The 21,801-nt window shown below is 45.9% G+C and overlaps 2 protein-coding genes across 8 annotated transcripts in view; one reads left to right on the top strand and one right to left on the bottom strand.

The window, feature by feature from the left end:
• The window catches only part of CDK13 (cyclin dependent kinase 13), a 63,696-nt gene extending 57,298 nt beyond the window's left edge, over positions 1-6,398 (bottom strand). For 2 of the 7 annotated variants that reach the window (XM_024106440.3, XM_065583829.1), the window contains exon 1: positions 4,465-6,394. In XM_024106440.3, coding sequence (XP_023962208.2) covers positions 4,465-5,663 — 1,199 coding nt within the window. In that variant the 5' untranslated portion in view covers positions 5,664-6,394. Of the gene's footprint in view, positions 1-4,464 lie in introns of all 7 variants that reach the window. The other 5 variants (XM_042844782.2, XM_042844779.2, XM_065583828.1 and 2 more) reach the window with 5 other exon arrangements.
• Positions 6,399-10,622: 4,224 nt separating this feature from the next.
• Positions 10,623-21,353, top strand: LOC135981414 (uncharacterized). The gene is made up of 2 exons (XM_065583825.1): positions 10,623-19,819; positions 20,814-21,353. The coding sequence occupies exons 1-2, from the start codon at positions 19,243-19,245 to the stop codon at positions 21,287-21,289; spliced, it is 1,053 nt and encodes a 350-aa protein (XP_065439897.1). The 5' UTR covers positions 10,623-19,242; the 3' UTR covers positions 21,290-21,353.
• Positions 21,354-21,801: the final 448 nt, after the last annotated feature.

Genomic DNA, 21,801 nt, shown 5'->3' with positions numbered 1-21,801 from the left:
CATGTCAGTTTCACCCTGCTGCTGCTTATTTAAGTTATAAGCTAGCGAAGTCACTGGAGCTGTTGTGTCCCTGGACCTCATTAGTTTCTTCTCCATCCCCAATATTTTATATAAAGCTTCCGGCTGGGAAGTTCAGTCATCTAGCTGAAAACGTACGTAATCCTTTTTTCCAAGCCTTGAAGACAAAATACCTAAAGCACTGTAAAAGTTTATTCACCTTATCTTCATTTTCACCCTCCTTAGATACCAAAATTGCTAGAGACAGATAGCAATGTAGCATTACTGCAAGCACATTTTGTGCAGTTCTAGGCATTATTGTTAGGAAACAGACTACAAGCCAATTATCATAACACCATTACACCTAGACACTAGCCCAGAATGAAGCCTTTATACCAGCGGTTCTCAAACTGAGGGTCAGGATCCTAAAGTGGGTCACAACCCTGTTTTAATGGGGTCACCACAGCTGGCGTTAGACGTGCTAGGGCCCGAAGCCGAACCCGAACCCTCAGCCCCACCACCCAGAGCCAAAGCCCAAGGGCTTCAGCCCTGGGTGGCGGGGCTCAGGCTTTGGTTTCAGCCCTGGACAGCGGAGCTCAGGTTATAGGCCCCTCACTCAGGGCAGCAGGCCTACGCTCAGGCTTCAGTTCCCCTCCTAGGGTCATGTAATATTTTTTGTTGTCAGAAAGGAGGTCACGGTGCAATGAAATTTGAGAACCACTGCTTTATATCATACAGGTCAAGATGTACATGCCCTAAGAAGCTGTTACTGTCATGAAAGCATTACACTTGCCCATTCAACTATAGCCTAAACTATGCAGCAAACCCTTCCAACTTATTTGGCAGAGCATCATTCATTTATGCAACTGACTAAGAAATGCACAACGTTAACTGATTCAAGATTCATATTATAACCTTCAATTTTATTTACATAATTCCAAAAATGCCCCACAAAATGGATATATATAAACTAGTGCATAATATTTATATTGGGGCAGATGAAAACTGCCCAGAATTTTCTGATACGCCCACAACAGGAAAACCTTCAAAAACAGTGAAACTTCTCTTTATACCTTTTCTCATAAAGCAAGTGAGACACTGAACAGACTCCCAGAGATTTGTGAGGTGGGATGGACTGGTAACTGATGTACCTCTTCAAGGTGTACTCTCAAAAGCAACAAGGCACTGGAATGGATGGATAATTTCTATCTTTCAAGGCAATTTGGGTGGTTAACTCCCATAGTCCCTTTTGAAAAGCCCAGCCCTAAATAATAGCTGCTTTAGAAACATCTAAATTAGACAGCTCTTAAAACCTCCCTATCAATACTGTGGCCTGTTCTGCCACTGGCTGGCCCAACTGCTCCAGCAAGCAACTTAAAAAGCCTCCTATCCCCTTGACCAAGACAGTAAAACTTTTAGACTTTGTCTACACAAGGAATATGCAATTTTAAACTGATTTAGTTACACTGGTGCAGAAGTTTATATGAACACTTATTTTGGTTTAAACCAGGCTTATTCCCATTTAGCTGATTAGGAATCAGTTTAAATTAAATTGAAATAAGCCACTCAAAGTAAAATAAGGATGTCTACACAGAGGCTTAACAAACAAAGTTTAAAATGGTTCAATTTTCTTGTATAGATAAGACCAAAACTGAAACCTCTATTCCATGTGTGAGAAAAGGCCATCCCAAGCTGGCCATCATTAATCCTTCCTGCTGTCCTCAATATGAAGGACAGATTTAAGAACAGAAGCATGGAAAATCCACTATATTCTTCGACAGCAACAGGCAAAGAAAATGATGTTCAGAGCGGCATTCTGAATGCATATAAATAGGGCAAAATAGGATTTATCAAGGCCAGAGAGGAGGTTGCAAGAGCGAAGACATGAGTAATGCAGGCCTGAATGTGAGTTTTAGTAATAATGACAAAAAGGAAAAGCCAGATATTAGAGATGCTATGCAGGGAGAAATTGAAAGATTTAGACATGCCCTATATGCGACATTTTAGAGAGGGATGAATTGAAGACAGTGTTCAAGTTACAGACCTATTGTGTGTTAAAGGCAAAGAACTCCCATTATAGAAAATTAATACTTTTGGGGAGGCTTAGTTAAACTGATGGAAAAGCAGACAGGTGCTGAGGATGACTCAAGTATACCCAAGAACTATGGCCCTTTATCATCAGAGCATCTGAGCACTGTGCAAGCATTAATGAATTTATCTTCACGGCCACTTCAGGCAGTATCATCCCCATTTTATAGACAAGAAACAGTCAAAAAGAGTATACGTGACCCAGCCAAGGTCAACTGCAGGGCATGGAATTTAACCCAGATCTTCTAAGTCCAAAGCCCTAATCAGAAGGCCATCCCTTCCTCCCTCAATGTCTCTATAAATGCAGTCTCCCACTGGCTGCCCCCAACTCCTCCAGCAAGTCAGAAAGAAGACATCTGCTAGGGAAATTAGTAAATATAGAAGTATCTCTGTATAGACTAAGAGACTGGACAGAAATCACAGATGAACTGGAGAAAATGCAAAGAAATTCTGGAAAACAAGTCACCAGATTTTCAATTCAGACATTTGTATGACAAATTAGATAATTTTTTAATTTAAGGGATAGAAACTCTCATGCTTCAAACCAAAAGCCTACTTTGTTTTGTAATGGTCCACTACACGGTTTCATGCACCTTCCTATAAAGCATTTCTTACTGGCAGCTGTGTAAAGAAAAATAAACTGGACTAGATGAACTACTAATTGTATCAGATATGGCAATTCCTTAGTTGAAACCCCATGGCATATTATTGCACTTCATGACTGGAATACTGCCAAAGAATTCCACTCAGTGCACACATCAGCTCATAATTCAGCAATTCTGAATTCAATCAATATTTCCTAAATCCAACTGTTTCCAAATCATGATAATTTAAAAAAAAAGTTTCTTTAACCAATAACACTCTTAAATGACAAATAGTTTTCATCCTAATGATTGTCCTTGTTCAGATTATGAATACTTTTTCCTGTTTTGAAACATTCTGAAGTTTACTAAGATGTTTCACAACTGCAACTTCGAATACATCTTATTTTTAAAAACCATCTTTGTTTTATTCCCCCAACATAATACGGGATACAAATTGAGTTACTCAACCACTTCAATGTTTAGTGCCCATCCAGAAAGTGAAAGCCTCAGTAGAATGCCAGGATGGCTCAGAGAACATGCACCATTTTCAATGAGCGCTGGCCAAAGTGTTAACTGATACAGAACCATCAGAGGGAGCATGAAATTGTTTTTCATGGAGCCTACAGAATTCTTGTCAATGGAGTGGTAAAACTTAAAAATACAAATATTTTTAGAACCTGAATAACTTTACACATCAGTTTGTAACAACTTTAAGATAAATCAAGTATTGGCCCAAGACCGTCACAAGATTTTTTTATTACAAATATAGTTCTTCTTTTGGAAATATGCACAGGCCAAACACAGCCCTCTCAAAAATCCAGTTAATAATAAATATCTTTGCAGTACAAATACAAAAGGTAGATAACTCTACCTGACAATACTCAGCCATTATTGAAGCCATTTTTTTCTGCATATACAAAAAACAGAACTTAGCCATCAGGTTAGCATATACATTAATCAGAGAAAGACCCTGACCCTGCCAAAACACACTTAACTTTTTGAACTATGAGTGCTCACAGAGAATCAATGGAACTACTTGCAGTGCATGAAGTTTAAACACAGTGGTAAATCTTTGCAGGATAAGGACCTAAACATAATTTTAAAAAAATTAAGTACTTAGTGAAACATGCATAATTCCTTTGCAGCATTTAAATATTGCCTTTTTCTACAAAAAACAAATAGTTTGCACTAATAATTTACACAATTACAAACACTAAATGCCCCATATTTTATTCAATTTAATTTTTAACTAACTCAGTGCTAAAAGATTAACTAAGCTATAAAAAGAACTTAACATTTATCTATCTCTGGGGTTAGACAGGAACAGGATGATTATGAGGGAAATCTGCTGATTATAACATTTAACAGACATAGTGCCCCAGAGGTCTTCACCATCCCCCACTGAGGATATTTCCCACTTCAGATAATATTATAATGGTAAGTTTATAACCACTCCCCCCACACAGGGGAGATTTTATCTTTACAATCTCTCTTCTCTACAAGAGAAAAAGGAGATGATGGTGACAGGTCCACTTTGTTGCATTAGGGTCTCTTCCCTGCTCCAGGGACAAGGCAGGAGCATGATTTTAGTATATCACAGTCTCTCCCCCTCCCTCTCCCCAATGGGATGGGACAACAGAAAACCCCGTTTTCCCCCTAAATTAGATATAAATCTCCCCGTTTCCCCATCCAAGTTATTCGGGACAGAGCCTCCCCGTGGACATAACCCCCTCCCGCCCCCAACACTCTTCTCCGTAGACATATACACAGTATCATATCTCCAACACCAACTCACCTGACAGTGGGGCTGTAGGGGCTCCGAGAGCGGCGCCAGCTGCTGCTGTAGGGACTGGGCGACACATCCCCGCCGCGTTCGTACGAGCTGTGCCGGCTGTAGCTAGGGGATCGGCGGCGGCTGTATGGGCTGAGGGGGGAGCGCCCGCCGATGGGGCTGGGCGATTTGCGGCTCCTCTGGCTCTGGGAGGCCCTGTGCGACGGGGGGCTGTCGTCCCGGCCGGGGCTGGGGGACGATCGCTGCCGCCTGTAGGCCCTAGGCTCTGCCTTATCCTCCCGATAAGCCTTCGGCGGGTCCTTGTAGGCCGAGGGCGGCTCTTTGGCCGCTTTAGTCCGGCTCTTGTGCGCTTTGCCCTCCCGCTCCTTCCTGCCACTGCCGGGGGAGGCGGCCGGGCCCTTCCTGCGGGCGTCGCTGCCGCCGCCACTGCTGCTCTTGGGGCCCTCCCGGTCCTGGCCCCCGGTCTGATTGTGGCGGCTGCGGGACTTGGAGGAGGAAGAGGAGGCCTCGGCTCCCCCCCTGGCCACCGCCGTCCCCTCCTGCTGCTTCTCCTCCCCCCGCCTGCGGTGCTCCCGGTGCCGCTCTCTGGAGCGACCGCTGCTGCCGCGATGTTCCCGGCGCGGCCGACTGCTCCGCTCCGACTCCCCCCGGGGGCGCTGGCTCCCCCCGCCGGAGGAGGAGGCCGGGCTTCCCCCGCCGCTCCCCGCCCCGCCTGGTCCGGCCGCTCCGCTTCCCACCAGCCCCTCGGACTGGGAGCTCACGTCGTCGTACTCCTCCACCAGAGTGCTCAGCCCCCCGCTACCGCGTCGCTTCTCCGGGTCCTGGGCGCCGCCGCCGCCGCCCCCTGCGCCTCCCCCGCGGCCCCGACGCCGCTTGTGCCGGGACCCCGAGCGCCGCTTGCCCCGGGGCCGCTTCCGCTCCCCCCCGTCCCCGCAGCAGGAGGAGGCGCTGGTGGCCGCCAGGAACAGCAGAGACTGCGGCGGCAGCGGCGGCTGCAGGAGCGGCGGCTGCAGGAGTGGAAACAGCAGCGGGTGAGGAGCCGGCGGCGGCGGAGCGGGAGGCTGCGGCTGGGCCGCGAAGCGCTTCCGTCTCCGGTGATGTAGCCGCTTCTTGTCCGCCGGCGCCTCCACCGCTGCCGAGCCGCCCCAGCCCCGGCTTCCCCCGCTCCCTCCAGCTGGCGCCGCGTCCGAGGTGCTCGGCATCGAGATCACTCAAGACCGAGGACTAGGACGCGGCCTGCGAATCCGCCGCCGCCGCCTTCAGGGCGCTGCCGGCGCCATGGAGACACCGCGCCGCGCACAGACAGACCCCGGCCCCGCAGCCCGCCTCACAGACCGCGCCGCCCGCCCGGCCGCGCCTCACATCGGGCCGCGCGACCCCCGCGCTCGGGCCGCCCGGCAGCAGCGGGGGGTGGGGCTGGGGGGGTCTCAGTCTCCAACGAGCCCGGAGGCTCTTAGGCCCGGCCTCCTACTGTCCCCGCAACACGGAAGAGTCTCACGGCGGCCTCCTCACTCCATCCCGGCCCGCGCCGCCTCCTCCTCCGGCGGCGGCTGCTGCTCGCCTCTCTCGGCCCCTCCGGCGGCGCCTGCGGGCCTCGCTGCCCCCCCGGCTCCTCCTTGAGTCCCAGGGTCAATGTCGCGCCGTAGGTGTCCCAGCTACGCGCACTCCCGGCGGCTCGATCCCGGCGCCTCGGTCACTCGCAGCCGGGCAGCGATCGAGAGGCCTCCGCGCTGTGCGACTGACACACACACACAGGGGACACGGCGCACACTGCGCACGCGCGTACAGCAGGCCGGGGGGGGGGGGAGAGGCGCTCACTAGCGCGAGCTTTCTCCCCGCTGCCGGCCGGGAGAGTATCGACACCACGCGAGAGACTCCCCTAAGCGTCACGACCGGAAGGTTTCATGCGTGAGTTCCGGCCGGGTCTACAGCCCAATCCGCTTCTCCGCCTACAGCGCGGGGACGACGGCAGCAGCTTCCGCTTTGAGAGATGAAAGGTCATCCAAGAGTTTCCTGTTGCGGGGGCGGTATCGCTGCTGGTCACTAGGAGGATTCGCCTTGGAGGGAAAGTGATTCCCCCTCCCCTCCCCGTGGTTCTTGTGGCAGGCCCGGGCCTGTGGCGCCCATCCCGGGCTGCAGGCGGCGGTGACGGCGCTGGTTACCGGGCGAGGGCGCCGTGTTGTCCATCCACGTGTTGAACGGCAGCAGTGGGTGGTTCGGGGTAACGCAACGCGGGTCGCGTTCTCGAGCCCCGAGCCTCGTGCGCACTCAGGCGGTGAGGCCAACAGCCCGAGAGTAGCCAGCGCTGTAATCCCTGCCCCAGGCCCGCTGGCTGCATTTACACACGGACCTCCTCCTACACATCTCTCTACTCACTGTGGTAAACTGCGGGGGAGAAATCCTGCACCAGCTGAGTTGTTTTTTCGCTCAGTGGGACAGGGGACATGATTTCTCATTACCATAATCAGGGAGATGACCCCACCTAACAGAGGCATTAAATTTTCTGTATTAAAAATGTCTGCACTTAAATTTTAAATATAAACACAAGCTCCTTAAGTTTTTCCAGCTCTGGTGATTATCATGATTGTTGCAAGTATTTGGGGATTGTTTTATTCACCAACTGTTCAGGTCCTGTGGTATCTTAGCGTTCTTTAGAGTAGATTTGTTTAACTTTTGTGTTGGGGGTGGGGGGGTGAAAACTTAAGGCCTAAAGGCATGAAAACCAGAAAACAAGTAGAATTAGGCATTAGTTTTAAAACTCTTACGATTTTAAACCAATCTTAAATCTGGGGACTGCCTCATGATTTTGGAATACTTGGGCATGGCAATCTTGACTTCTAAAATAGATATTGATGGTGCTAGAGTTTTGTTGGAAATCAAGGCTGTGGTGGTATATACATGCAAGTAACAAAGCTTAAAAAACATGTTTGGTGGAAGATATAGGTCAAGCATTTCCCTTCCGCTCTTAGTAGCTGGCAGCCTTTAGTGTCCTAGCAGTTTTATGTATGCAGTGTTTTTGTAGCGGTGTTTGTCCCAAGATATTAGAGAGACAAGGTGGGTGAGGTAATAAATATATTTTATTGGACCAGCTTCTGATGGTGAGAGAGACAAGGTTTTGAGCATACACCAAGCTCTTTTTCAGTTCTAAGAAAGATACTCTCATTTAACTGTCACTGCTAAATACAAAGGTGGGACAGATTGTTAAGCTTAATAAGGAGGTAGTACACGTGGAACAGACCATTCAAGGCGAAGTGGGCAGTTAATACCTATGCAGTCATAGGACAAAGGAGGTTTAATGGGTTAGTGTATTGAGCATAATCCACTAGAGACTTTAACAGTGGTGCAGCTGCATCAGTCCAGCTGTGCTATTGTAAGCTCTTTAATATAGCCACTCTAAACGGATGGGAGAGAGCTCTTCTGTCAGTTAACTACTTTAGCCCCCATGAGCAGCAGTAGCTGTGTCTGCAGGAGGAACTCTCACCCGGACGTAGTGCTGTCCACACCGTCGCTTGTTTCGGTATGTCTTATGTCTCTCAGGGGGTGATTTATTCACCCTTCTGAATGACAAGTTATGCCAACATAAGCTGTAATGTAGATGTAGCTTGAGTGTTCATTCAGGAGCATGGTGATTGTCTCGTTTCACCCACATAGTTGTTATTGGGGTATGTAGTGCACTGGATGAGGTACCACATGTGGTGAAAGGTGTGCTGTGGGGTATGTTCCTCACTGTAGCACTGGAGATATGGCTTCAGGTTTTGCATCTGTTGTTCTGGCAAGGTTTGATGCCGCTTTGACTTGATGAGTCTTGGTCTGAAGGGAGCTTGCTTCTGATGATGAGCTTGGCAAGGCTGGGGTGTTGTTTGGAGGCCAGATGTGGGGATTGCAGAAACATATTAGTGTTTTGTTTTGTTTTTTTCAGGAAGTTGTCCCTATTGAGTATGGGTTGTACTTGTTTGATGATAGCCCATATGGGTTCCAGTGTGGGGTGGAGAGTGACAACTAAGGGTGCGGGAGGTAGTTTTTCCCCTGTATTGAAGCGGAGTATTTGGGGAACCCATTCTGTGAATCAGTGTGCTGCTCTGATGGAGTATCCTGGTGTAGTGAAGGTGGTTTTAAGTGTGTTAAGGTATGTCTCCTGGATTTTTTCCTCAGAGCATATTCTGTGGTATTTGAGTGCCTGATTGCAAACAACAGATTTCTTAGTATGTCTGGGATGATTACTGAATCTGTGAAGAGAAGTGTTTAGTGATCAATGGGATTTATTAATAATTTTTTTATTTTCCCAAATACAACAAATATACCAAAATATAAGAATCATTATAATATACAAAGTAGATAAAGGGAGGGGAAGGGAAACAACATCTATCCTCGGGGTCCATGTTAATCATAGACCTCTAAAAGGTCAGCTTAATTGTTTTCAGGCATTCTTTTTCTGCATAATGCCAATCATTTAGTAGCTGCAAGGTCAGCTGTATCACTGAGCCAGACATTAATATTTGGTAGGGATCAACTTTTCCATTTTTGTAGGATTTTTTTTTAAGCAACCAAAGCTGCACATTGAAACCACACTGCCTTATTATCAGATAATCTTCATGTATCAGGAATATATCCAAGAGTGAACATTAAGTGGGAGGGCTCCAACTTAGCATAGGGTTACCATATGTCCGGATTTTCCCGGACATGTCCGGCTTTTTGGGCCTCAAATCCCCGTCCGGGAGGAAATCCCAAAAAGCCGGACATGTCGGGGAAAATAGGGAGGGAGGGGCCGGCGGTGCTCGGCCGGAGGCGCTCAGCTGGGGCTGGGGGCCGGCGGTGATGGGCTGGGTGCCGGCCGGGGCTAGGGGTACTTGGCCGGGCCGGGGCTGCTCGGCTGGGAGCCGGCGCCCCAGGGCTTGAGCCGAGCCAAGCTGGGCGGGAGACGCCGGGGCCCAAGCCTCTTGGCCTGGGCCGGCCGGCCGCCAGAGGGAGCCGCTCAACTGGACTAGGCCGCGCCCCAGCCCCAGCCTACCTGCTGTCTCCGTTTCAGGCTCCCCACGAACATTTGATTCGCAGGAAGCAAGGGAGGGGAAGGAGCAGGGGGCGGAGCGTTCAGGGGAGGGGGCAGAGTTGGGGCGGAGACTTTGGGGAAGGGGCGGAGTTGGGGTGGGGCTGGTGGTGGGGGAAGGGGCGGGGCCGGGGCTCCGTGGAGTGTCCTCCTTTTTTTAAATTAAATTATGGTAACCCTAACTTAGCATCAAATATTAAATTGGTCTTTTGATCCACCTCATTTCAGAAATTGTTGATACGGGGCAACCCAAAACATATAAGCTAATATAACACCGAGGGAGTTAAATTTCCAACAGCAGTCAGCATTTATTTGCCCATTACCCGATGTGGGGACCAGTATTTTTGACAAAGTGTCTTTCAGTGAATAAGCCATTCTCTAACCTATAGTTGCTTTTTAAACATTAGATACAATTGTATTCCATTAGGATGGAGATGGTTGTGTATCCAAATCTCTATTCCAAGGAAGTCTCAAATTACACTGGTCTACAATTTTTGAGAAGTCATCTGCTTCAGAGATAAAATGTGCTATTTGTTATGTATTTTGATGTGCTGAATTCAAATATGACAATTAAAACAACTGATTGGCTACTGTTTCTAAGATATTTAAGTTTTTACATTTTATGTCTATGTATATTGTGTAGATAGTAGAGTTTTAATCATAAATTGTAAACCTAGGTCTTTTCGTGTGTTTATGGTTGCTTTACATGATGATATTTCACCTGTCCTGTTTATGTAACACTTTAAAAATCAGCAAAAGGGTTATATAAATAAAATTTATTATGAAACAAAAGGCACAAAACTATTATGTACATAGTTTAGTCCTATTCAGTGTCTACTCGGCGCTTCTTGGCTTGTCTCTTGTATTCATTAAATGGAGCACCTCTTGTCACTGTCTAGTAATAGTCTGCAAGCATTGATGGGCTCCATTTGCCCTGATAGCGTTTCTCCATTGTTGCAATGTCCTGGTGAAGTCGCTCGCCGTGCTAGTCGCTCACTGCTCCGCAGTTCGGTGGAAAAAAATCTAGATGAGAGTGCAAAAAATGTATCTTTAGTGACATGTTGCAACCAAGGCTTTTGTATGCCTTGAGGAGGTTTTCCACCAACAACCTGTAGTTGTCTGCCTTGTTGTTTCCGAGAAAATTTATTGCCACTAACTGGAAGGCTTTCCATGCCGTCTTTTCCTTGCCACACAGTGCATGGTCAAATGCATCATCTCGAAGAAGTTCACGAATCTGAGGACCAAAAAAGACACCTTCCTTTATCTGAGCTTCACTTAACCTTGGAAATTTTCCACGGAGGTACTTGAAAGCTGCTTGTGTTTTGTCTATGGCCTTGACAAAGTTCTTCATCAGACCCAGCTTGATGTGTAAGGGTGGTAACAAAATCTTCCTTGATTCAACAAGTGGTGGATGCTGAACACTTCCTCCTAGGCTCCAATGACTGTCGGAGTGGCCAATCTTTCTTGATGTAGTGGGAATCTCTTGCACGACTATCCCATTCGCAGAGAAAACAACAGTACTTTGTGTATCCAATCTGCAGACCAAGCAAGAGAGCAACAACCTTCAAATCGCCACAAAACTGCCACTGATGTTGGTCATAGTTTATGCACCTCAAAAGTTGTTTCATGTTGTCATAGGTTTCCTTCATATGGACTGCATGACCAACTGGAATTGATGGCAAAACATTGCCATTATGCAGTAAAACAGCTTTAAGACTCGTCTTCGATGAATCAATGAACAGTCTCCACTCATCTGGATCGTGAACGATGTTGAGGGCTGCCATCACACCATCGATGTCGTTGCAGGCTACAAGATCACCTTCCATGAAGAAGAATGGGACAAGATCCTTTTGACGGTCACGGAACATGGAAACCCTAACATCACCTGCCAGGAGATTCCACTGCTGTAGTCTGGAGCCCAACAGCTCTGCCTTACTCTTGGGTAGTTCCAAATCCCTGACAAGTTCATTCAGTTCACCTTGTGTTATGAGGTGTGGTTCAGAGAAGGAGGATGGGAGAAAATGTGGGTCCCGTGACATTGATGGTTCAGGACCAGAAGTTTCGTCCTCGTCCTCTTCCTCATCTGACTCAAGTGAGAATGATTCTGGTGCATCAGGAACCGGCAGTCCTTCTCTGTGGGGTACTGGGCGTATAGCTGATGGAAAGTTTGGATAATGCACAGTCCACTTTTTCTTCTTTGACACACCTTTCCCAACTGGAGGCACCATGCAGAAGTAACAATTGCTGGTATGATCTGTTGGCTCTCTCCAAATCATTGGCACTGCAAAAGGCATAGATTTCCTTTTCCTGGTCAACCACTGGAAATAACATGATGCAATTCATATCATGTATGATGCAATACCAGCTTCAGATTGCATCATTCATTGTTTTGCCTAAAAGGCAAGTACTGTCCAAACCCAGTCAGAGATTTATTCATAGATCCAGTCAAAGATGTATTTTAGTCATTTCTGGTTTAAATTGAGATCCCTTCCCTTTATAACTCACTTATCCTCCGCCATTCCCAAGTCAAGGGTCGTATATACTGACCCAATAGCATATCTTGAAAACTAGAGCCAATCAACAATTTTAAGCATCATTTTCGTTCTCCGTGACCCAGAATTAGTAAAGTTTGACTACATTTATTTCAGAAGCATTTTGGCTGTAGAGCAGTGTTATCAATCTTTGGCAGATTTTTTTGGGGACAGAATAAAAAAGCTGAATAAATCCATGAAGTTTTCCTCCAAAGTAATAAAGGTTCTGGAGTTCAATGCATCTGGTCCAACGACGTTCATATGTAAATGCTTTCCTGGAGATATTTCCATGCTCTGGTGCAGGAAAAGTCAAATTGTTGCTGAAGATCTACAAATGGTTTAAATTGTTGATTAGCTAGGTCACAGTCATAATTCATCAGTCCATTCAATCTCTCCACATCAAGGTTTTGCCACCACTTTTAAGGACTGGATTATTCCATAGGGCCCCCTCAATGTGGAAGAATGGATGGAAGCAGAACTCTCCACCCAAGTTTGACCAAGCTTGCTTCACAGCTGTTATTGTCAATGTTCTGGAGCCATCAAATCTATAATAATTTGATCCTACAATGCCTGAAAGGGGGAGAGGGTATATCAATTTTTGGTCAATCTCAACACACAAAATGCCTGGCTTAACAAAAAGGAGATCTAATTTTCCAAGTTGGGAAAATGAAATCCTCCCAGAGATGGGGGAGCTATAATTTGTTCAGAGCCAGTCTAAGTTTCTTACCTATACCCCAAAAGAACATTCTGAAAATATTAGCGAATTTTTAAAAATAAATTCGAGGAATAGAAATAGGGAGACGCCTCAGGACAAACAAAATTCTGGGACGGACATTCATTAATTTTACCTCAAACTGAGGGTTAACAAAGTCCATCTCCCCACATAGTTAGCCACTTGGGCAATAATTGGTTAACCACAGGTTTCTTGTGTATAGTTGTCTGTAGGATTCAACTGTTGAAGCTGACTGTGAAGTCCTGGAAATTGATGCTGGGGTGGGAGTGTTCTAGAGGGAGTTTGATGGGTGAGGGAGATGGATGGGTGGTTGAAGTTGTGATGGATATCTATGAAGGAGTTTAGGTCATCTGTCCAGAGGGTGAAAATATGACCGATGTATTACAGGTATATCATTGGTTTCCTGGTCCATTCATCCAGAAATTCTTCCTTGAGGTGGCCCATGAAGATGCTGGCATATTGGGAAGCTATTCTAGCACCCATGGCTGTTCACAGAGTTTGGGTAAAGTGTTTGTTGTTGAATGTAAAATAGTTATAGATGAGGATTCAATAGATGAGGTTGGCAATGTGTTTGGGGCAGGTATCTGTCCGCTATCTATAGTCTGGTAGATATTTGAGGCAGGCAGTGATGCCATCATAGTGAAGGATGTTGATGTATATAGTGTTCTAAGGGAGGTTGTTAATGTTGTGGCATTTCTGGAAGAAGTCAGTTGTTTCCTGGAGAAAACTGGCCTTTTGTGCGGTGAGTGCTATGATCAGATACGATACCTGGGTTTCCTTGTTTGTTTATCTTGGGAAGCATGTAGAAGGACCCTGCAGTGCGTTCATGGGGAATGTGATTGTAGAGTTTCTCTTGGCTTTGTTGGGGGGGGAGGATTTGATATCCTGAAATTCTTGTGTGAATTGTAGTGCAAGGTCTTCTGAGTTCTTTAAAGTAGGTGGTGTCAGAGAGTTGGCTGTTGGCCTCGTTGATGTAATCATCATGGTTGAATATTTAGTAACTTTTTCCTAATATCAGAACTGTTACATTGACAAAGAAATAGCAACATAAATGGAAGAATGATTAAGAAAACATTTTACGTGTAATAGTTTTATAACAGATGGAACTGAAAATGTTAAGCAGAAACTTTTTTTGTTACATACAAAAACAGGCAACAGCTATTGATGTTAAAATACATTTACAAACCTGCTCAGAAGCAGAAAGATACAACACACAAAGGTGTTTTTGCAGAAGTTTGATGCACACCACACAAATTGAAGCATCTGAAAGGTATGACCTTCATTGTAGAAGAAGCCAACAATGAAAGGCTAGCAAATGTAATGAACTTAGCATTTAAAGTTAAAATGATTAAAATCCCATTAGAGAAGAGATGTTCAGACCAGATTTCAAACTTGATTATGGAATACAATTTCCTTGAGATCATGAGCACAAATGCTCAGAAAGATCTTCCATCCTGGATCCGAAGAGCAACAGTTCTGAGCTAACTGGCAGCTGAGTCATATATCAGGCTTAACCACTGGGCACCTTTAAAGCAAATAGTTTTTGGAACAGTGGTCCCCAAACTTTTGAAGGTTATGCCCCCTACCCCTTTGTCCATGCCCCCCTGTCTGCACCCCCTTGGAGTCAGGGCCAGAAGCAGGGCCGTGGCTCAGGAGGTGGAGGCATGGATAGGGGTAAGGGGCCAAGGCTGGGTCTGCAGCTGGGAGTGGGTCTGGGTCCAGGGACGGAGCCGCAGTGGCCTGCAGGTGGGCGTGGCTGTGTTCCTGCCCCCACACCCGGCCTGGGCCCGGGCCCTGGGCCAGGAATGGAGCTGCAGGCTGGGGCTGGGAGCAGAGCCACCGCCTGGCCACAGTGGGGGCCAGCAGCCAGGACCCTTTCCCAGTGCGGAGCTGTGTTGAGGCCAGGGTCAGGTGCAGGACCAGGAGTTGGGGGTGGGGCTGGAGCAGAGCTGGGGGCGGAGTGGCCCGTTCTTTCTCCCTGTCCCCTGAGGGAGCTGGTCCTGCCCACCCTCTCCCCCTGAACATTCCTCTACACACCCCCTGGGGGGGCACGCCCCACAGTTTGGGGACTTCTGTTTTAGAAGATGGCATCTAATAACTCAACTATTTTAAACTCCGGAAACAAGTGTGCTGCACTTGACTAGGTAGGATTTGATAGGATAGAATAGCAGTAAGAGGATAGAGTCAATGTGGAAATCTGAAAATTAAGTGGATAATAAACTTGTGATGCTGAAAAGTCAGATGACAAAAGACATTTAAAAAATAGGCCCAGAATGTTGACCTATGCTTTTTTGACGGTCCAAGGGTGTCAGTGAATCACTATACTTCAGCTGATGGGTAAATAATCATAATGAAGTAAATATCAAATGAAAAATCATAGGTAGTTATAACAGTTTAGGCACTGTAAAGACTGATTTTTAATCAAAGAAATTAGTTTAGAGTGTATGTATATAATCTAATAGTGACAAGTTCTTAGACTTCACAGGATCACAACAGTTAGAGATGGAAGAGATATTATATTATTATAACTTCTTTGCAGTTGCCACCCCAAAAAGTTTGCAGTCATTTGCAAATTACTTGTTTTTCTTTTAAGAATGGGGCGGGATCTAATGATGCGTTCAAAAAGTTGCAAGGTTACTGCAATGAAGCGTTCTTCCTGTTGTGAACATATCAGTCCTCTGTGAGTACTGTTCTTTATAATCAGGATGTCACTGAAAGCTTGTTAAAAATGGATTTGTAGTTTAGTGTTTAATTTTCTGCAGTGACTAAAGAAAGATAGAAATAAAAAGCACACGGTCAAGTAGAACAAGACACTTGTGAAGTGTCAGGTTCAATGAGGCATTGAATTTACATTACACTATAGCATAAGAAAAAAGATGGAAAAAACTTGATTTGGTAAGGATTTCTCTACCCCTATGAAGTGGTTTCCAAAGATTGAACACATCAATGGAATAGATCACATAGAAGTTTCTTTCATAATATTTTTCTTGCCTTTGGTATATTGTTTCCAGGGCCAGAAGGGAGAAATGCATTTTTTTTTTTGTCAGAAGTGTCATACGAGCAAGAGTGTGAAAAGCTGTTTAAAGGACTTGCAGCAGCACAGAAACATGGGATAAATCCCTGAAGTTCCTCTAGGAAGAATATCTTTTTTGCAAAAATTTAGCATTAGGGTGGGATAATTTTAAATTTGTGCTACTTGCTGACAAGAGAGGGGTGAAACATTCACTTTTTCCACAGAGAGAGGGTGTAATGCTGCCATTCAAGGTAAACCTCAATTGCTGGTGCACAGTTGATTTTATTAAAATGAAAACCAGTTATGGGCAGGTTTTGTTTTTCATTCACAGTAGAGGAAATCAGGCACCATTAGGATTATCAGTGTCTCGCTACCTTGCTATTGTTCACTTTTAAATAAACCTCACACACTGTTCTCTTGCCTGCTGCCATCCTTACTAATTCACTGGGCTCTGTTCATTCTGTGAACCAACTCAAATAGTCCTTTATCATTGTCAAGGTTTCATAACACAATACCAAGTAAAGCCAAACATTCTCACTCACCCCCACCCCAAAGGAAGGATTCTTGTATTAGGGAGGCTATTTCTTGGTGCTGTGAAGGTATGGAATACAGTAAGATACACAGCTATAGATGTGACACATCCTGTAGGAAGGAAGTGTGTTCTGCCCCCCCTTTAAAAAATTGGGAATTTATTTATTTAGTAAGTTTTAACAGATTTACAAATCCTTGCCCTGTAAATAACAGACACAAAACAATAACTATTACAATAGTGAGCTTTTGTTTAGAGAAGCATTACACAGTAATATAAACATCAGATCTCTATTTTAGAGGGCATTGCATATTACGGAGTGAGCATCATTCTGTTACCCAAAGCCTGCTGTTTCTGCTGATTTTGTTAAATGGAGTGAAATCTCTAATTACACACTTAACAAACCTAGCATGTCTGTCAAACATTAATATTCAAAAACATTGGACAGGTATGGTGGTTTGTTTTGCAGGTGAGTGTACTTTGATTGACTATTGAAAAAATGGTAAACCAATATCTAAGTATTTATTTGTCCTCTATTTTGCTCAATACATAATTGGTACATTAATTTTTCCACGATCTCACATTTTTCTGAACCATCCTGAGTTGCACTATTTTTTTTCCAATGAGAGGTTCTCAGTAGCCTACCAGCTACTAGCAGATGAGAGATTAATTTTTCCTTTCAGTGTGCGTAGCCATTTCCACCATGAAGCCCCAGGAGGATTACCAAAGAATCATTTGGTAATAACTATGCAATAATTTGTAATATTTAGTTATAGACTGTATCCTAATACTCTGGACACTTCCACTGTATATGCATAAAATCTTTCGACAATTTCTCGAACACTTTCCCCATTCATATTTTAACCTGACTGGTGTGAGGTACCACTGAAATAATATCTTACAGATATTTTCTTTTATCATGCTACAGTCTGAGGTAGCTGGACCTCTTTTTCCAGATCAAATCCAATTCCTCTCAGATAATCTGTCTGTCCAGATCCTTTTCCAGTGTGTCCTATAATTTTTTTTTTTTGTGGGGGGTGGGAGGGTTGGGTTAGGAAAGTTGTCTGCAAAAGTTGATAATTAAAGAAACAAAAAACAGAACTTGACCAGCTGGCATCGCTTCTATTGAAGTTCACTTTTCTGTATAAAGCAACTTTCCTAGAAAGTTGAGAAAAATAATGCATAACTTGATTGTAATGGTTTATAGGAGAGTGGGCCAGTTAAAGTTAGAAAAACTTCTTCACTGAATAAATGACCAGCCCTATGTACGCCATGTTTCTCCGAATATCTTAAACTTTCTGGTTCATGATTTGGGTTAAGATGTGAATTATTTGTAATGGGTATCACTTGTGAGGCAAAATAACTTATGTCAAGTTCTAGCCCAAAACCCTAGAGTTGCTTTTGCTAAAGGTTATGTACAGACTTCTGGAGGGCATGATTTTTTATTAGTCCCTAATAGCCTAGCAATATTTATACTGCCATAATTATTTTGTTCAATAAAGCTGTGTTTTGCTGGGTAAAGTGCTCCAATCCATTACGGCTTTGAGATGGTTGAATTGATATAACATATGGAACAGCTAGTCCATCCTGCTTAATGGGTATGTACAAAGTATCTGCACTCAGTCTAGGTCTTTCCTTATTCTATATAAATTCTAACACCATCTTCTGTATTCCGGCTAGAATTTTATCTGAGACAATCACAGAAAGATTTAGAAACAAGAAAGATAGCCTTGACAAAATATTTTTGACTGCGACTATTCTTCGTAACCAAGAAATTTGCATACTCTCTCCACCATGGCAGATCTCTCTTAATTTGCTGAAGTAGGAGTTTACATCTAATTTCATAGCACTCTTCTAGGTTGAGAATTGAATTCCCAGGTATCTTATAGATTGTGCTTCCCGTTTGTACCCAAATGTTTTCTAGAGGAAAGGCTTCTCAGACTCTTGCACATTTATAGCTAGGGTTTCAGGTTTGACCTCATTTAGTTTGAATCCAGATGCCTTCCCAAAGTCCTATATTTCTTTGTATACTAATATTAAGGAAATGAGTAAGTTAGATAAAAATATTACATCATCAATATACCTTCCTAGTTTATTTAACCTCTCAAGTGCTACTAGTTTCCCTACAGAACCCGATCAAAGCAAGTCCTATGAATTCTTGATGACCATGCATTTAATGTACCTCTCACAAATAAGTCAGGAATGATTTCCTGCTTTATATAAAGGTGAAAAATCTATCCCTGCATCGGCAGTGATCTTTCCTAAGGGGCCAGTTAACCCCAAAAGAGGGTAAGACACTTAGGGTGATCCTAAGTGGGGCTTTTGGGTGCTAACACAAAAACAATGAAATTCTTGTGTCTTTGCCATGATCATATTTGAACTGCCAGGTCGACATAAGATTCTGTTTTAGTAACTCTACCAAATATCTATCAATCTGTCCAATGCTTAGGTGATAGGAGAATGTAGGTACATTGACATGGGAGAAAACAAAATTATAAAGTTTGCAGATGACACAAAAATTAGGGAAGTGGTAAATTAGGCCTGGTCTACACTAGGCGTTTATGTTGAAGTTAGCGCCGTTACATTGAATTAACCCTGCACCCGTCCACACTGCGATGCTATTTAGTTCGACATAGAGGTCTCTTTAATTCGACTTCTGTACTCCTCCCCGACGAGGGGAGTAGCGCCAAATTCGACATGGCCATGTCGAATTAGGCTAGGTGTGGATGGAAATCGACGCTAATAGCTCCGGGAGCTATCCCACAGTGCACCACTCTGACGCTCTGGACAGCAGTGCGAGCTCGGATGCTCTGACCAGCCACACAGGAAAAGCCCCGGGAAAATTTGAATTGGAATTCCTTTTCCTGTCTGGCCAGTTTGAATCTCATTTCCTGTCTGGACATCGTGGCGAGCACAGCAGCACTGGCAACGATGCAGAGCTCTCCAGCAGTGATGGCCGTGCAGTCTGTGAATAGAAAGAGGGCCCCATCATGGACTGATCGGGAAGTCTTGGATCTCATCGCTGTGTGGGGCGATGAGTCCGTGCTTTCCGAGCTGCGATCCAAAAGAGGGAATGCAAAGATCTACGAGAAGATCTCTAAAGACATGGCAGAGAGAGGATACAGCCGGGATGCAACGCAGTGCCGCGTGAAAATCAAGGAGCTGAGACAAGGCTACCAGAAGACCAAAGAGGCAAACGGACGCTCCGGATCCCATCCCCAGACATCCCGTTTCTACGAGGCACTGCATTCCATCCTCGGTGCGGCCGCCACCACTACCCCACCAGTGACCGTGGACTCTGAGGATGGGATAGTGTCCACGGCCGGTTCCTCCGACATGTTAGGGGACGGGGAAGATGAGGAAGGAGATGAGGAGGGCGAGGCAGTCGGCAGCGCTCACAACGCTGATTTCCCCGACAGCCAGGATCTCTTCATCACCCTTACAGAGATCCCCTACGAAGCGTCCCCAGCCGTTACCCCGGACACAGAATCTGGTGAAGGATCAGCCAGTAAGTGTTGTAAACATCTAAACATTTATTTTTAACAAAACAGGAATATTAACAATTAAAAGAATGGGTTGTTCATGATTAGTGTGCCCTATGCGCTTAACGGTTTAGTCATGGGCAGTGCAAGTTTTGAAAAAAAATCTAGCAATGTCCGGTTTTCAGTGATTGTCCTGCACAAGCCGCTCTACTGTTTATTCCCTGCTACTGCAGCTACAGTAAAATGCGGTCTATATGTCTGGGGATAGAGCAGTAATCCTCCTGGGACATCTCGATGAAGCTCTCCTGGAGGTAATTTGAAAGCCGTTGCATGAGGTTCCTGGGGAGAGCGGCCTTATTGGGTCCTCCGAAGTACGACACGTTGCCGCGCCACGAGACTATCACGTACTCGGGAATCATTGCTCTGCATAGCAGGGCGGCATACGGCCCTGGTCTTTGGAGGCTTTCCCGGAGCATTCTCTGTCTGTCGCTCTCGGAGATCCTCATCAGGGTGATGTCGCCCATGGTGACCTGCTTTTAATTAGGTAGGGGAATGTTAGTGTTGGGACTGCTTTCCCGTTCCTTGACAGAACTGTAACCGCTGGTTTGTAGCCACGCGGTGGAGGCGGGAGAGGGGCAGCCGAAAGGGATCGTTCCCGGGGACAGCTGCGAGGGGGTGGGACAGGGGCAGAGTTCCCGCTTGCCGGATTGCTGGCTGCAGGAACTGACATAGCTTTAAATGTGAAATGAGGCCAGTGGTAATATAAAAGTTTTAAACTGCCACAAGTGTACGGCTTACCATGTCTGCCTGCAACAGAAATTCCGTTGTCCTGCCCCGCTTCTCAAATGTGCTGTGCAAGACCCCAGGCACTGAATGCGAAGGCCGAAAATTCGACCTTGTGCTGAGTGCGCATGTGATAGGTGCTGTGCATGGTCTTGTTCACAGAGAAAGACTATGTTCTTTGTTCACAACTACATTTTTCTTTCTGAGGAATTCACTCCCTTTTTCCCATTTCCACAGCCCCATCTGCGACTGTCTCACAACCTAGCCTGGAATCACACTCCCAGAGGCTAGCGCGGATTAGGCGTAGGAAGAGGAGGACACGGGAGGACATGTTCTCTGAGCTTATGGCCTGTTCCCAAGCCCAAGCAGCACAGCAGACCCAGTGGCGGGAGAACTTGACCCGAATGCACCAAGCCAACATGGATCGGGAGGAGAGGTGGCGGCAGGAAGACCAGCAGGCGACTCAAACGCTGCTTGGACTACTGAGGGAGCAAACGGACACGCTCCGGCGCCTTGTGGATGTTCTGCAGGAACGGAGGCAGGAGGACAGAGCCCCGCTGCAGTCCATCTCTAACCGCCCTCCCCTACCACCAAGTCCCATACCCACCTCACCCAAAGTGCAAAGAAGGAGAGGCGGCAGAGTCCCTGCTAACTCTCACTCCACCCCTGCAGAGAGCTCTAGTAGCAGAAGGCTCTCATTTCCCAAAATTTGAAAAGTTCTTTCCTTCCCGCCTGACAAGCCCCCGTCCAAGTTTTACCTCCCAATGCCATGTGTAGTTGATAATAAAAAATAAGTTTCTGTAAACTACTGTTTCAATCATGTTCTTTTGGAGGAGGATGGGAAAGGGGGTTGGTAATTGGACAGGACAGTCACCTTTGGCAGGGTACATAGTCGGGGGCAGGCACAGCAGCAGGGCACATACACAGTGCAGTGATGCAGTGACTAGTTACCCTGGTTAGTCTGGGAGGTTGTTTTCATGTTATGTGGTGGGGGGTGGGTTGCTCTGTGACTTTGTGGCAGGGGAGGGCAGTTACAGATCTTAAGCGGCGGTCCTTAGGCAGGATCACAGAGCCACACAGCAGGGGATCTGTAACCGTCCTCCCCCTGCCACAAAGTCACATAGACCCCCCCATACACACAGTCCCGATCAGGAGGGGTGACAGGCTCCGTTGAAACAACCATCCCACCGCAGCGGAGCCTGTCAATCCTTGAGTTTAGAAGCTG

This window comes from Chrysemys picta, chromosome 2 (assembly GCF_011386835.1).
Source record: "Chrysemys picta bellii isolate R12L10 chromosome 2, ASM1138683v2, whole genome shotgun sequence".
In the NCBI taxonomy this organism is placed as follows: Eukaryota; Metazoa; Chordata; order Testudines; family Emydidae; genus Chrysemys; species Chrysemys picta.
The sequence above is the reverse complement of the archived record's forward strand: the minus strand, read 5'-3'. Positions and strand labels throughout refer to the sequence as shown.

Bases quoted from the DNA above. Each gene is read 5' to 3' on its own strand.
- LOC135981414 (XM_065583825.1), top strand. From the start codon at position 19,243: ATGCAGAGCTCTCCAGCAGTGATGGCCGTGCAGTCTGTGAATAGAAAG. The intron at 19,820-20,813 runs GTAAGTGTTGTA...CCATTTCCACAG, and splicing joins ATCTGGTGAAGGATCAGCCA to CCCCATCTGCGACTGTCTCA.